The 14,205-nt window shown below is 35.0% G+C and overlaps 2 protein-coding genes and 2 long non-coding RNA genes across 10 annotated transcripts in view; 2 read left to right on the forward strand and 2 right to left on the reverse strand.

The window, feature by feature from the left end:
• dtn (transmembrane protein 132C dtn) overlaps window positions 1-14,205 on the forward strand; it is a 604,515-nt gene that overhangs the window by 545,435 nt on the left and 44,875 nt on the right. The gene's annotated exons all lie outside the window — the stretch shown is intronic.
• Window positions 858-1,758, reverse strand: LOC142229655 (uncharacterized). Its single transcript, XR_012720451.1, has 2 exons — window positions 1,013-1,758; window positions 858-930 (listed from the first exon to the last, which is right to left on the reverse strand). It is a non-coding gene; the product is annotated as an uncharacterized LOC142229655 (long non-coding RNA).
• LOC142229909 (uncharacterized) lies at window positions 2,763-3,542 on the forward strand. Its single transcript, XR_012720527.1, has 2 exons — window positions 2,763-3,387; window positions 3,470-3,542. It is a non-coding gene; the product is annotated as an uncharacterized LOC142229909 (long non-coding RNA).
• On the reverse strand, window positions 7,296-8,608 carry LOC142230633 (uncharacterized). Its single transcript, XM_075301276.1, has 2 exons — window positions 7,963-8,608; window positions 7,296-7,581 (listed from the first exon to the last, which is right to left on the reverse strand). Exon 1 carries the CDS (start codon window positions 8,534-8,536, stop codon window positions 7,967-7,969), a length of 570 nt encoding a protein of 189 aa, XP_075157391.1. The 5' UTR covers window positions 8,537-8,608; the 3' UTR covers window positions 7,296-7,581; window positions 7,963-7,966.

The following is a 14,205-nucleotide window of genomic DNA, read 5'->3' on the forward strand; positions in this document are numbered from 1 at the left end:
TGAGAATTCTATTTGCTATCTTTGTTCTAGCTAAGTCCTTTTCCCTATCATCGGTTAGAGTTTGCACCCATTGCTCAAGATCAGCTATTAAATTTATTGTTGAAAATTTACTACCATTTATTGGTATGGCGAATTTTGGTCCCAGGGATAGTAACCATTTACTTTCATCAGAAAAAGTGATGTTTGTATTGTTGATAAACCAAGTTGGATTAATTTTCAAGTTGTATTCGTCAAGTTTCTTCTTCTTTAGGCCTTGTATCTTTGTGGAATGTGTCTGGTGTGAAAGTGATATAATATGTTTATATCTGTTATTCTGATTTTTAATGAAATCGTCATATTCCTTGTCATTGAGTGTCGCTCTCAACTGCTGTTTTTTGTTGGTGATTCCTATTTTTATGGTCTTGATGATGGAGTTCGTCTCTTTTATTTCTAGATTCAAAAGCTTACTGTGAAATTTATATTCAATTTTATGAAATTCCTGTGTTATTTGTGCAGTTTTAAAAAGTTGACTTGAAATTTTTGTTGAGTTGAGTATATGCGTGGGAGTTATTCCTATTTTTCTGCATTGAAGTAAAAATTTTAGTCTTTCATTCTGCTTAGCAAGTTTTTTGGTCTCTCTGCAGTAACTTTTTAGCAATGAGCAAGCGTCTACTCCATATTTTAGTTTTATATGTTCAAAAAAGTTCTTCATATTGTTATATTTCTATTTTTAGCCGTTTTTTTCAATAATTTCCTTATCGGCGGGCCCTCCGAGATATTAATTTTATTTTCGATTCGACCTTTTTAATTATTTTCAAACATCTATTGTTATTTTTGGGCTTTTAAGGTCAGGTATTTTAATGCGAATAAAAGATTAATTTATTCCATTTTTGTCATCCAACGTTTCGCTGGGCGATTCCAGCTTCTTCAGGGATGGTATTTTTATTGAATCTGGCAATTTTATAATATAACAATTATTATTTTTAATTTTACATTATTATATCAACTGGTTAGTAAAAGGAAATACACTTACATTTAATCTTTCGTCAGGTTATTTTCTATTGCACTTATAAAGTTTTCTTATTCGCTAACATATGATATGAGACAAACACAAAACTTTATATAATTGCTGAAAATAATCAGATTTAAAACTAAATATCACAGAGCTTTCCTATTATCTAGATCACAGTTGAATATCGACTAAACTAAAGCTATTGTATAAATTGCGTTTGTATTATCTTTATCTTCTTTTCTATTTATTGCACTATGTATTTGTTGTTGGATGCGTAAAGATTCCAATGTAAATCTTTTATTTACATTTTTCTCCCTATCTAATACTCTCACATTTGTCGTGTCAGCTGTGTGTCCCAACTCAACGCAGTGTTGCGATAGTGCTGTTGTTTTCTTATTTTTCTTTATGTCGTTTTCATGTTCGTTCATTCTCGTCCCTAAGCTACGCTTTGTGGTTCCAATATATCGTCTTTCACAAGGTTCGTCTTCTTTTCCTTTGCATGTTATTTCGTATACGACATTACTCAGCTCTCTTTTTTCTATTTTGGTTTTTGTTTGTGTAAATAACGTTGCTATGGTTCTGTTTGGTTTATAAGCAAGCTTAACGTCTCGGTTGTTTATTATCTGTTGTAGATGATTGTTGTTGGTGAGTTTTGGAACATATGGAACACTGATGAATTTTGAGTTGCCAGATGATTCGTTTATTTTCTTTTTTGGGGAATAGTGTTTTGCCTTTTCAATTAAATTGTTTATTAAATGTTGAGGGTAACCATTATTTTTCAGAATATTTTTGATTTTGTTTATGTTTTTTGTGATAAATTTTTGATGGCTTATGGATAAAACTTTTGTTATTAAATTGTTTATTGTGTTAATTTTTTGACTCATTGGTTGATTTGAATGATAGTTAATTAAGCGACCTGAAGCAATAGTTTTTGTATACCAGTCCGTGATAATTTTTCCATTTTCTCGTTGTATCCTAATATCTAAATATGGTATTGATCCATTTTCTTCCCTTTCTATTGTGAATTTTAGTTTATTGTGGTAGCTGTTGAATTTTTCTAATATTCTGTCTTCATCTTTTCTTTTTATTATTGCAAAAAGGTCGTCTACGTATTTTGTTATCAATTTAATTTCTATCCCGTCGTTTTTAAGATCGTTAAGCGTAGATTCCAGGAGCGTATCAAGTACGATATCGGCGATAGTTGGGGATAAAGGATTCCCCATTGGCATTCCATATGTTTGCCTGTAATATTTGTCTCCATAAATAAAGTAATTATTATCATTTAGACAAAATTGGAGAAGTTTCAAAAATGATGATTTTGGAATTGTAGTCAAATTTTGTAAGGAATTCCACCGTGTCATTATATTCTTTATCGCTAAATGTATAGGTATGTTTGTAAATAACGATACCACGTCCAAAGATATTAAAATGTCGTCGTCTTCCAGAGATATCAGTTCCAACTTGTTTTTCAATTCAATTGAGTTTTTTATATTATATTCTTCTAATATAATGCTTTGGAGAATTTTACCAACGTATTTGGATAAATTATAACAAGGTACCTCAAACGAAGAGGCTATGGGTCGTAATGGTACATTTGGTTTATGGATTTTTGGTAATCCATATAGTCTGGGTGCTGTGGCTGCGTTTGAATTAAGCATATGTTTTTCAGATTTTGATATAAAATTCATTTTGAATAAATCCATCACAATTTTATTATTTTCCCTTTGTAATTTCTGGGTGGGATCCTCTCTAATAGTTGTTCCAAAACTCACCAACAACAATCATCTACAACAGATAATAAACAACCGAGACGTTAAGCTTGCTTATAAACCAAACAGAACCATAGCAACGTTATTTACACAAACAAAAACCAAAATAGAAAAAAGAGAGCTGAGTAATGTCGTATACGAAATAACATGCAAAGGAAAAGAAGACGAACCTTGTGAAAGACGATATATTGGAACCACAAAGCGTAGCTTAGGGACGAGAATGAACGAACATGAAAACGACATAAAGAAAAATAAGAAAACAACAGCACTATCGCAACACTGCGTTGAGTTGGGACACACAGCTGACACGACAAATGTGAGAGTATTAGATAGGGAGAAAAATGTAAATAAAAGATTTACATTGGAATCTTTACGCATCCAACAACAAATACATAGTGCAATAAATAGAAAAGAAGATAAAGATAATACAAACGCAATTTATACAATAGCTTTAGTTTAGTCGATATTCAACTGTGATCTAGATAATAGGAAAGCTCTGTGATATTTAGTTTTAAATCTGATTATTTTCAGCAATTATATAAAGTTTTGTGTTTGTCTCATATCATATGTTAGCGAATAAGAAAACTTTATAAGTGCAATAGAAAATAACCTGACGAAAGATTAAATGTAAGTGTATTTCCTTTTACTAACCAGTTGATATAATAATGTAAAATTAAAAATAATAATTGTTATATTATAAAATTGCCAGATTCAATAAAAATACCATCCCTGAAGAAGCTGGAATCGCCCAGCGAAACGTTGGATGACAAAAATGGAATAAATTAATCTTTTATTCGCATTAAAATACCTGACCTTAAAAGCCCAAAAATAACAATAGATGTTTGAAAATAATTAAAAAGGTCGAATCGAAAATAAAATTAATATCTCGGAGGGCCCGCCGATAAGGAAATTATTGAAAAAAACGGCTAAAAATAGAAATATAACAATATGAAGAACTTTTTTGAACATATAAAACTAAAATATGGAGTAGACGCTTGCTCATTGCTAAAAAGTTACTGCAGAGAGACCAAAAAACTTGCTAAGCAGAATGAAAGACTAAAATTTTTACTTCAATGCAGAAAAATAGGAATAACTCCCACGCACATACTCAACTCAACAAAAATTTCAAGTCAACTTTTTAAAACTGCACAAATAACACAGGAATTTCATAAAATTGAATATAAATTTCACAGTAAGCTTTTGAATCTAGAAATAAAAGAGACGAACTCCATCATCAAGACCATAAAAATAGGAATCACCAACAAAAAACAGCAGTTGAGAGCGACACTCAATGACAAGGAATATGACGATTTCATTAAAAATCAGAATAACAGATATAAACATATTATATCACTTTCACACCAGACACATTCCACAAAGATACAAGGCCTAAAGAAGAAGAAACTTGACGAATACAACTTGAAAATTAATCCAACTTGGTTTATCAACAATACAAACATCACTTTTTCTGATGAAAGTAAATGGTTACTATCCCTGGGACCAAAATTCGCCATACCAATAAATGGTAGTAAATTTTCAACAATAAATTTAATAGCTGATCTTGAGCAATGGGTGCAAACTCTAACCGATGATAGGGAAAAGGACTTAGCTAGAACAAAGATAGCAAATAGAATTCTCACTCACAAAAGAACCTATAAAAATGATCAGAAGGAAAAGTTTATTATCAACATATTTGAAGAAACAAAACGACACATAAAACGACATGAAAACGAAATCATAATCACTAAATCGGATAAAGGAAATAAAACTGTCGTCATCTACAAAAACGATTACAAAATGGGAATGGAAAGACTTCTAGAGGACAAAACAACATATAAAACTATTAGAGAGGATCCCACCCAGAAATTACAAAGGGAAAATAATAAAATTGTGATGGATTTATTCAAAATGAATTTTATATCAAAATCTGAAAAACATATGCTTAATTCAAACGCAGCCACAGCACCCAGACTATATGGATTACCAAAAATCCATAAACCAAATGTACCATTACGACCCATAGCCTCTTCGTTTGAGGTACCTTGTTATAATTTATCCAAATACGTTGGTAAAATTCTCCAAAGCATTATATTAGAAGAATATAATATAAAAAACTCAATTGAATTGAAAAACAAGTTGGAACTGATATCTCTGGAAGACGACGACATTTTAATATCTTTGGACGTGGTATCGTTATTTACAAACATACCTATACATTTAGCGATAAAGAATATAATGACACGGTGGAATTCCTTACAAAATTTGACTACAATTCCAAAATCATCATTTTTGAAACTTCTCCAATTTTGTCTAAATGATAATAATTACTTTATTTATGGAGACAAATATTACAGGCAAACATATGGAATGCCAATGGGGAATCCTTTATCCCCAACTATCGCCGATATCGTACTTGATACGCTCCTGGAATCTACGCTTAACGATCTTAAAAACGACGGGATAGAAATTAAATTGATAACAAAATACGTAGACGACCTTTTTGCAATAATAAAAAGAAAAGATGAAGACAGAATATTAGAAAAATTCAACAGCTACCACAATAAACTAAAATTCACAATAGAAAGGGAAGAAAATGGATCAATACCATATTTAGATATTAGGATACAACGAGAAAATGGAAAAATTATCACGGACTGGTATACAAAAACTATTGCTTCAGGTCGCTTAATTAACTATCATTCAAATCAACCAATGAGTCAAAAAATTAACACAATAAACAATTTAATAACAAAAGTTTTATCCATAAGCCATCAAAAATTTATCACAAAAAACATAAACAAAATCAAAAATATTCTGAAAAATAATGGTTACCCTCAACATTTAATAAACAATTTAATTGAAAAGGCAAAACACTATTCCCCAAAAAAGAAAATAAACGAATCATCTGGCAACTCAAAATTCATCAGTGTTCCATATGTTCCAAAACTCACCAACAACAATCATCTACAACAGATAATAAACAACCGAGACGTTAAGCTTGCTTATAAACCAAACAGAACCATAGCAACGTTATTTACACAAACAAAAACCAAAATAGAAAAAAGAGAGCTGAGTAATGTCGTATACGAAATAACATGCAAAGGAAAAGAAGACGAACCTTGTGAAAGACGATATATTGGAACCACAAAGCGTAGCTTAGGGACGAGAATGAACGAACATGAAAACGACATAAAGAAAAATAAGAAAACAACAGCACTATCGCAACACTGCGTTGAGTTGGGACACACAGCTGACACGACAAATGTGAGAGTATTAGATAGGGAGAAAAATGTAAATAAAAGATTTACATTGGAATCTTTACGCATCCAACAACAAATACATAGTGCAATAAATAGAAAAGAAGATAAAGATAATACAAACGCAATTTATACAATAGCTTTAGTTTAGTCGATATTCAACTGTGATCTAGATAATAGGAAAGCTCTGTGATATTTAGTTTTAAATCTGATTATTTTCAGCAATTATATAAAGTTTTGTGTTTGTCTCATATCATATGTTAGCGAATAAGAAAACTTTATAAGTGCAATAGAAAATAACCTGACGAAAGATTAAATGTAAGTGTATTTCCTTTTACTAACCAGTTTATATAATAATGTAAAATTAAAAATAATAATTGTTATATTATAAAATTGCCAGATTCAATAAAAATACCATCCCTGAAGAAGCTGGAATCGCCCAGCGAAACGTTGGATGACAAAAATGGAATAAATTAATCTTTTATTCGCATTAAAATACCTGACCTTAAAAGCCCAAAAATAACAATAGATGTTTGAAAATAATTAAAAAGGTCGAATCGAAAATAAAATTAAATATATTTTACTTAATGGAAATATTGTGTTTTGAAAAAGTTTCAACTCTAATAATTTTTTGTGTACGTTTGTTAAACTAACTAAAAACAGGAAAAACTTAAAGCAAATAAAGCGTAAATATTTTATAAATCCGTGTTTCTCACAAAACAGTTCAGAATTTCTTACCAATTTTAAATTTCACCGCAAAGTTCAGAATTTCTTACCAATTTTAAATTTACCAATTTTAAAATACGAATGCAAAATTTGCCTAGCATAGAAGACACATTTCTCTAATATAAAGTTTTTTTCCTTGTTCAAAAGTCGATAAACATTTCAATGAAGTCGTATTGTCCTTATAATTAAGTGATTTCACTTAAAAATGGGTGTCATAACATGAAAGAAAAAATATTTGGACTAAGGTCAACTTGACTTTAATAATTCAGAAAAATTCTTTAAAATTCATGAAATTGTCTTTAAAATTGTTGTCTTTTTGCATCTTGACTACTGTTTGGGAATAAACTAATGAAAGCTGAAAAGGAAAATTTTGCCTTTCGAAATAATAACACGTAGAGAAATTAGATTTTAAATTCAAATTCAAACAAGTTTATTTTAAATTATTTTAAGTGTGATTTTAATTTTACTTCATTATTTGTAATTAGTTTTAAGTCTTAAATAGTATTTAAATTTCACAATAGGTTTTAACAATTATTTACAATTAAGGTAGATTTAAGTTAATTTTAGGGAAATGGTGTAACAAAGGGTTGGTTTGAAATTCAGATGCAATATTCAATGGGATTGTGCAATATAGTTATAAGGCAAAATATTCAGTGCAATATATGAAACTTGGTGCAATATAGAATTAAGTTAAAATAATTTACGATGGGTATATTGTGATTTTGTTTAGATCATTATTTTGTTTGTGTCCCGCACTTTCATGTTGTATGTTTGGGTTTCTATGGGTTGAGGAGTCGATGGGTTTCTGTTTGTGTCACTATTTGTTCACTGTTTGTACCTGTAAATAATTGTGCTTTTAATATGTTCACTTGTAATTGTCTATGGTTTTATTTATATTTTAATATTATTTCAAATTAATGTTCAACTTTTATCACTACGTTAACTTTCGCGGGGGCAGACGAATTCGCACTTCTTTTCAATTTCACGGTCGGTTCAAGACTGGTCGTTGCCCTTTTGAGTGATGCTTAGCAGCATAAACAAAGCTCAGCGACAAAGCTACAAGCATCGATCAAAGGGCAAACTTTCCAGGTAAACAAATAGAAAAGCAAAAGGACACAACGATTAAAAATTATTTGTGCCGCTATGCACAGTATGTCAAAACGGGTTCAAAGAAACTTTGAACATTCTGCCCCCCGCGAAAGAGTGTAGTTTACCTTACCTCTTCATCTCGTTTCCTGTGACGAACTACTCACTGGTCCCACAAACACGTATCCCCAATCGGTCAGCTGGGCGAAGACACGTCCTAAGCCGGTTTCGACAACTCCGTCTCTCCTGAGGTAGGCATATGGACCAGCACCAATTTCTACATCGATTGATTCATTGCCCCTTGGATCGATATCAGCAAGAGGTCGGGCTTCCATAGCGACGGTGGGATCTTCTATTATTGGGTCAGAGTAGGGTCTTCGTGGCAGGTCCCGTGTCACTAAGGCCTTTAGTCGATAAACGAGCCGACTACCATAAATCCGGCATCGCAACCGAATACTTGCAAACCTGTGTCCATTTCTTTCGGTGGTTGGAATGCCAAGTCTCGTGATTGTGGAGGCCGCAACTCTTGTTGACGTAGCTGCCTGACACAGCAACACCCTGACACTGGCCCAGTCCTCGGAGTTTTCACCTGCCATATAAACTTGCGCCGTTGGTATAAACACCGATGATCGGTGGTAAGGCAATTCCACTGGAGGGGGTGTGTAGCGCCCAAATGTTTCCCTCAGTTGAGGAGCCCCATGCAGCATTGTATGGTGACGCAAGTTACACTCCCTGCACGCCGTGAGGACTGGACAGTCTGGAGCTAGGTGGCTGCGTGCCAGGCAGTTGCGACAATAGCGGCGTCTGCTGGCGGAAACGATGACAATTTCTCAGTGGGTGGTCATCTTGACAAAGCCCACAAGCAAATTGCCAATGAGAAGGGCGGTAACGTGGGTCATTGCTATGGCGGTTGTGACGGGCAGGTCTGTTGGGTCCAGGTGGGGATGGGTCTCTTTGTGGGAGTACTCCTGACATATCTGCAACGAAAGTTATGTGAGTACCGTGTTTTTTCATGAATTTACGATATGCTAGTCAGTCCGAAAATAACTTTACGATTTTCGTGATAGGTCGACTAATCACCCCAGTCGAAGTTCTAACATCTACCACCCGGACATTTTTATCAATCCCTTCATAAGTTTTATCAACTCTTCCAAGTCTCCACTCATTTGGAGCTAATCGATTGTCTTTTACAATCACCAAATCATTTACGACAATATTTTGTTGCGGGTATTTCCATTTGTATCTACGATGTAACTCATTCAAATATTCCGATTTCCATCTTTGACAAAAGATTTGTGAAATAATCTTTAATCGCTTCCACCTGTTCGATAATGTTATGTCATCCTCAGAAACATCGGGTTCTGCAGGGGCTAGTAATGGTGAACCCACTAGAAAATGGCCAGGGGTCAAGGGTTCTAAACTCGAAGGGTCATCGCTAACAGGATTAATGGGTCTTGAATTAAGACAAGCTTCTATACGAGCTAAAATAGTGGATAGTTCTTCAAAGGTGAAATTCATTTTTGGCATAGTTTTTCGAAGGTGAGTCTTGAATGATTTAACTCCAGCCTCCCACAAACCTCCCATGTGAGGAGCACCTGGCGGAATAAACTTCCATTCTAAGTTCTGATGTACATGTCGTTGTACTGTAGTGTCTTGTATTGATTTCATAAATGCGATCCTATCCTTTTTTATAAGTTCGGCGGCGCCTACAAAATTTTTACCGTTATCCGAGAATATTTTCTCCGGACACCCTCGTCTGCCTATAAAACGATCTAAAGCGGCTATGAAAGATTGGGTCGATAAATCACTAGTTGCTTCTAAGTGTATTGCTCGAGTTGCAAAACAAACAAATATGCAGACATATCCTTTGGTAATCAGACAGGCGCGAGCTGTAATGCTTTTTATGCCAAAGGGTCCCGCAAAATCTACCCCTGTATTTCGAAAGGGTCTAGATAACATAGTGCGCTCTGGAGGAAAAGATGCCATAATTTGTGTCTGGGTTTTATGCTGATGGAGAGCACAAGTTCGACAGTTATGGATAACTTTTTTAACTAACTGCTTTAAACGAAATATCCAAAATTCGGAACGAATTACGCGAATCATTAATTGATTACCGCCGTGCATTGTTACTTTATGAACGAATTCGACAAATAGGCGTGCAAACCGAGAATCATATGGAATTAAAATTGGATGACGTTCATTGTATGTGAGAGCGGGTGATTGAACTAACCGACCGTTTGATCTAAGAAAACCCTTGGCATCAATGAAGGGGTTAAAAGGTAAGAGTTGGCTGTTAGGTGAGAGTCGCTTCTTTTGGGTCAACGCTGAATACTCTTCAACAAAATAATGTTTTTGTGTAAGGATTATAAGACGATTTTTTATATCGAAAAGTTCTGAACCCGTAATTTCTTCAGACGAAATTCGAAGTCGATTTGTTCCCGTGTTGCGCCAAAATCGCATGACATAAGATAAAACACGATATGCACGCGGCAACGATGAAACACGGGTCAATGGGTCCTCAAATGTGGATGTCGCTAAAACTTTCACTTGTTTAGCTTCAAGGTTCATTTCAGAATTAATTTGATGTTTAGGCCAACGGTCTTTGGGCAGTTTTAGCCACGATGGGCCAGTCCACCACAAAGTATGTGTCTTCAATTCATCTGGTGAGCAGCCACGGCTGGCTACATCTGCTGGATTAGATTCGGAGTCCACATGACTCCAATTTTCACTACCTACATTTTCTAAAATTTCGGAAACCCTGTTTCCTACAAACGCACTCCAAGAACACGGCTGTTTTTGAAGCCAGGCCAAAACTATCATAGAGTCAGTCCAGAAATGGGTCGAAATTTCAGGAATTTGCAAATTTGGAATTATAGTGTTAGCTAATTTTGACAACATTACTGCCCCACATAACTCTAATCTAGGAAGAGAAATTTTCTTGATTGGCGCCACGCGGGTCTTGGCTGCTAATAGAAAGGTATCTATTCGGTCTCCATCTTCGACTCGAACGTAAAGTGTCGCAGCATATGCGCTTTCTGAAGCGCCACAAAAACCATGAATTTCAATGGTACTTGATGGCGAATAATGAATCCATCTTGGTACGGATATTGTGTCAATCACCGAATTATTTTTCGCAAAGTTTTTCCAATTCATATTGGTAACAGGTTTCAAAGTGTCGTCCCATCCAATTTTATCTAACCAAACTTGTTGCATTATCAGTTTTGCAACGACAATAATTGGGGCTAACCATCCACAAGGGTCAAAGAATTTTGCGATTGTCGACAAAACTTCACGCTTCGTACAAAGTTCTTTTTCTTCAACATTAGGCGCTTTAAAAGTGAAATTATCTGCTGCTACATTCCACCGAATGCCTAGGGTCTTCGTTGACGATCCTTCAGAAAGATCCAACCAATTGACAGGCAACAAAAAATCGGGATGTAGGCCATTTAAAAGACGAGGGTCATTAGAGGTCCATTTCCTCAACTCGAAACCAGCAGAATCTAAAGCGGATGTTAATTGTTTTCTAGCGGTGATAGCATCTTCAACAGTATGCCCACCCGCTAATACATCGTCGACATATAAATTTTCTCTAATTATTTTTGAACCCAAAGGGTGTGAATCTTGAACGTCTTCCGCTAATTGAAGCAGCGTTCTAATCGCTAAAAATGGGGCGCAATTTATGCCAAAGGTTACGGTTAACAATTCAAAATCCTCAACTGGGTCGTTTTCAGATGATCGAAAAAGTATTCTTTGAAATGAAGTTTGCTTTGGGTCTACCAGTATTTGACGATACATTTTCGCTACATCGGCATTGAAAACATATTTGAAAAAACGCCATTTTAAAATTTGTAACACCAAATCCTGTTGAAGAATAGGCCCTGTATGTAAAATATCATTAAGACTCTTTTTATTTGAAGTAGGGCTTGATGCATTAAATACCACTCTAAGTTTGGTGGTCGTTCTATCTGGTTTAATAACTGCGTGGTGGGGTAAATAATAATGAGGAGTCTTATGTATGTTTTGTGGATCAATTTTTCTCATTTGTCCTAGCTCGAGATATTCCCTAATGGCAGCGTCGTATTGAGCCTTTACATCAGGGGTCTTGGAAAGTTTTTTCTCCATACGATAAAATTGTGCGAGAGCAATATTTCTCGATGCACCGATTTCTGAACAACTTTTAAATGGAAGGGTCACAATATACCTTCCAGTATCATTACGTTTTGTCGTAGATTTGTAATTAGTTTCACAATATATATCTTCAGCTGACCTCAAAATTCTTTTTGGGGTCTCTTCCACCTCCCAAAAACGTGTTATAATTTTCTCTAACGAGGATGCATTATAAAGAGTAATTTGTTTCGAAGTTTCTATATTTTGTTGAATGGGTCCACCAACGATCCATCCAAATACGGTATTTTGCGCTATAATTGATCCAAATGTTTTCATCGGAATATCAACGTTATAAATTAGCGGTCCTATATCTAATCCGATCAGCATATCAACGGGTCGACTTTCATAAAATCGAGGATCCGCCAAACTAAGATGTTTAAATTCTTCAAATTGAGAACGATTAAGGTTGTGGGTTGGTAAATTAGAAGGAAGGGTCTTCAACACGGGTGCCCAAACTTCTAACTCAAAACTAGGATTGATACGTGAACAAAGTTGAAAAACGCAAGCCTTTGTCGATGTTTCGGCTACGGTGTCACTCAAGCCTGTGACGTGAACTAAATTCCTCACTGTAGGAAGTTGCAATCTATTTTTCATTTTTTCTGAAATAAATGTTGACTGTGATCCAGGGTCAATTATTGCTCTGGCATCATATCTTTGTCCCTTTGATTTTATCTGTACAATGGCGGTAAACAACAGGGTTTCTCTAGGTTGTGGAGTGGGTCTGCCTTCTTGCAGCGTAAGAGTCGTTATACTAGGCGTCTCAATATTTGATGTGGACTGTATACAAGGTAAATTCGATGATTGTTTAACAAGGTTGGAACGAGCGGCAGCACTTGTACTAGGTTGCGCTCCACCTCGATCCTGATTGACTAAGTTGAGAGCTCCAGTACTTGTACTAGGTTGTACTGTGTCTCGGCTATGATGAACAAGGGTGTTGAGAACGGCAGCACATGTACCGTATCTTGTGTTTGTAGGGTCGCGGGCCTCATTACCCTTATGTAACAAGTTATGGTGTCTTTGATTACATTCCCTACAACTAAAACGACTTTTACATTCCCGTACTCCATGATTCTCAAATAAACAATTATAACAACGATTCGACTGTTTCTCTATTTGAATTCTTTCATTAATAGATTTTTCCAAAAATTTGGGACAATTTCGCAGCATATGGTTTGTCCGACAAATTGGACAACCACTCTCATTATGCCTGCGACTAGGGTAAATATTTCTTGAATTGTTATCGGCTTGCGAATTACTACTGAGTCTTGAACCAGAATTATTTATTTTTTGATTTACATTGGTTTGAAAACTATTTACGCGACTCCCCCTTCTATCAAAATCAGATCTAGATTGATTGTATTTCGAGTTTTGAGTTTTAATATTTCCCACCGATTCCAAAGTTTTAAATTTATGTGACAAAAATTCATCTAATACGTGCCAACTTGGTAGGGTCGAACAATCCTCTAAACTATTCTCAAATTCTTCCAAAAAGGTGCGAGGTAATTTTGTTGAAACAAGGTATACTAAAATTGGGTCCCATTCTCCCGTGTCTACATGTAAAGTTTCCAAAGTTTGTGTACAAGTACTAATTGTGCGCTGTAATTTTTGTATAGTTGAAACATTTTCAATTGAAACAGTGGGCAAATTAAAAAGAATTCTAAGCTGTTCGTTAACTTGCATTCGTTTATTTTCGTACCTACTTTCTAAATTTCTCCAAGCTATATCGAAACCTTCATTAGTTAGGGGTACATTTGTAATAATTTCCCGCGCTTCTCCTGAAGTTTTTTGGGTCAAATGGAATAACTTTTCGACTTTACTCAATCGTGGGTTATTAATGTAGATTGCAGAGAATAAATCTCTGAATGTTGGCCATTCACTGTATCCGCCCTTAAAAATGTCTGTGTCACATGGTGGCAATCGCAAATTTGGGGTCGAATTTGGGTCTACTGCGATGTTTTGTGTCATTGATTCCCTAGCTAATTTTTCCTGACTTTCCCGTTCCTGACGCGCTAAGATTTGTGTGCTAATTATACTTAAACCCCGTTTATAGACGTCCATACCGTTTTTATAATGGCTGCGAAGCTTATCCTTATCCATCGGAGTCTCTCCCTCATCTGGAGTCCTATCCCGACAATTTATGTAAGCCCGCCTAACTTGATCCCATAACGTATTTAGCTCAACTCGAGCTGCCTCTAACGCATGGAGATCT

The sequence above is a fragment of the Haematobia irritans genome, chromosome 3, assembly GCF_050003625.1.
Source record: "Haematobia irritans isolate KBUSLIRL chromosome 3, ASM5000362v1, whole genome shotgun sequence".
Taxonomy (NCBI): Eukaryota; Metazoa; Arthropoda; class Insecta; order Diptera; family Muscidae; genus Haematobia; species Haematobia irritans.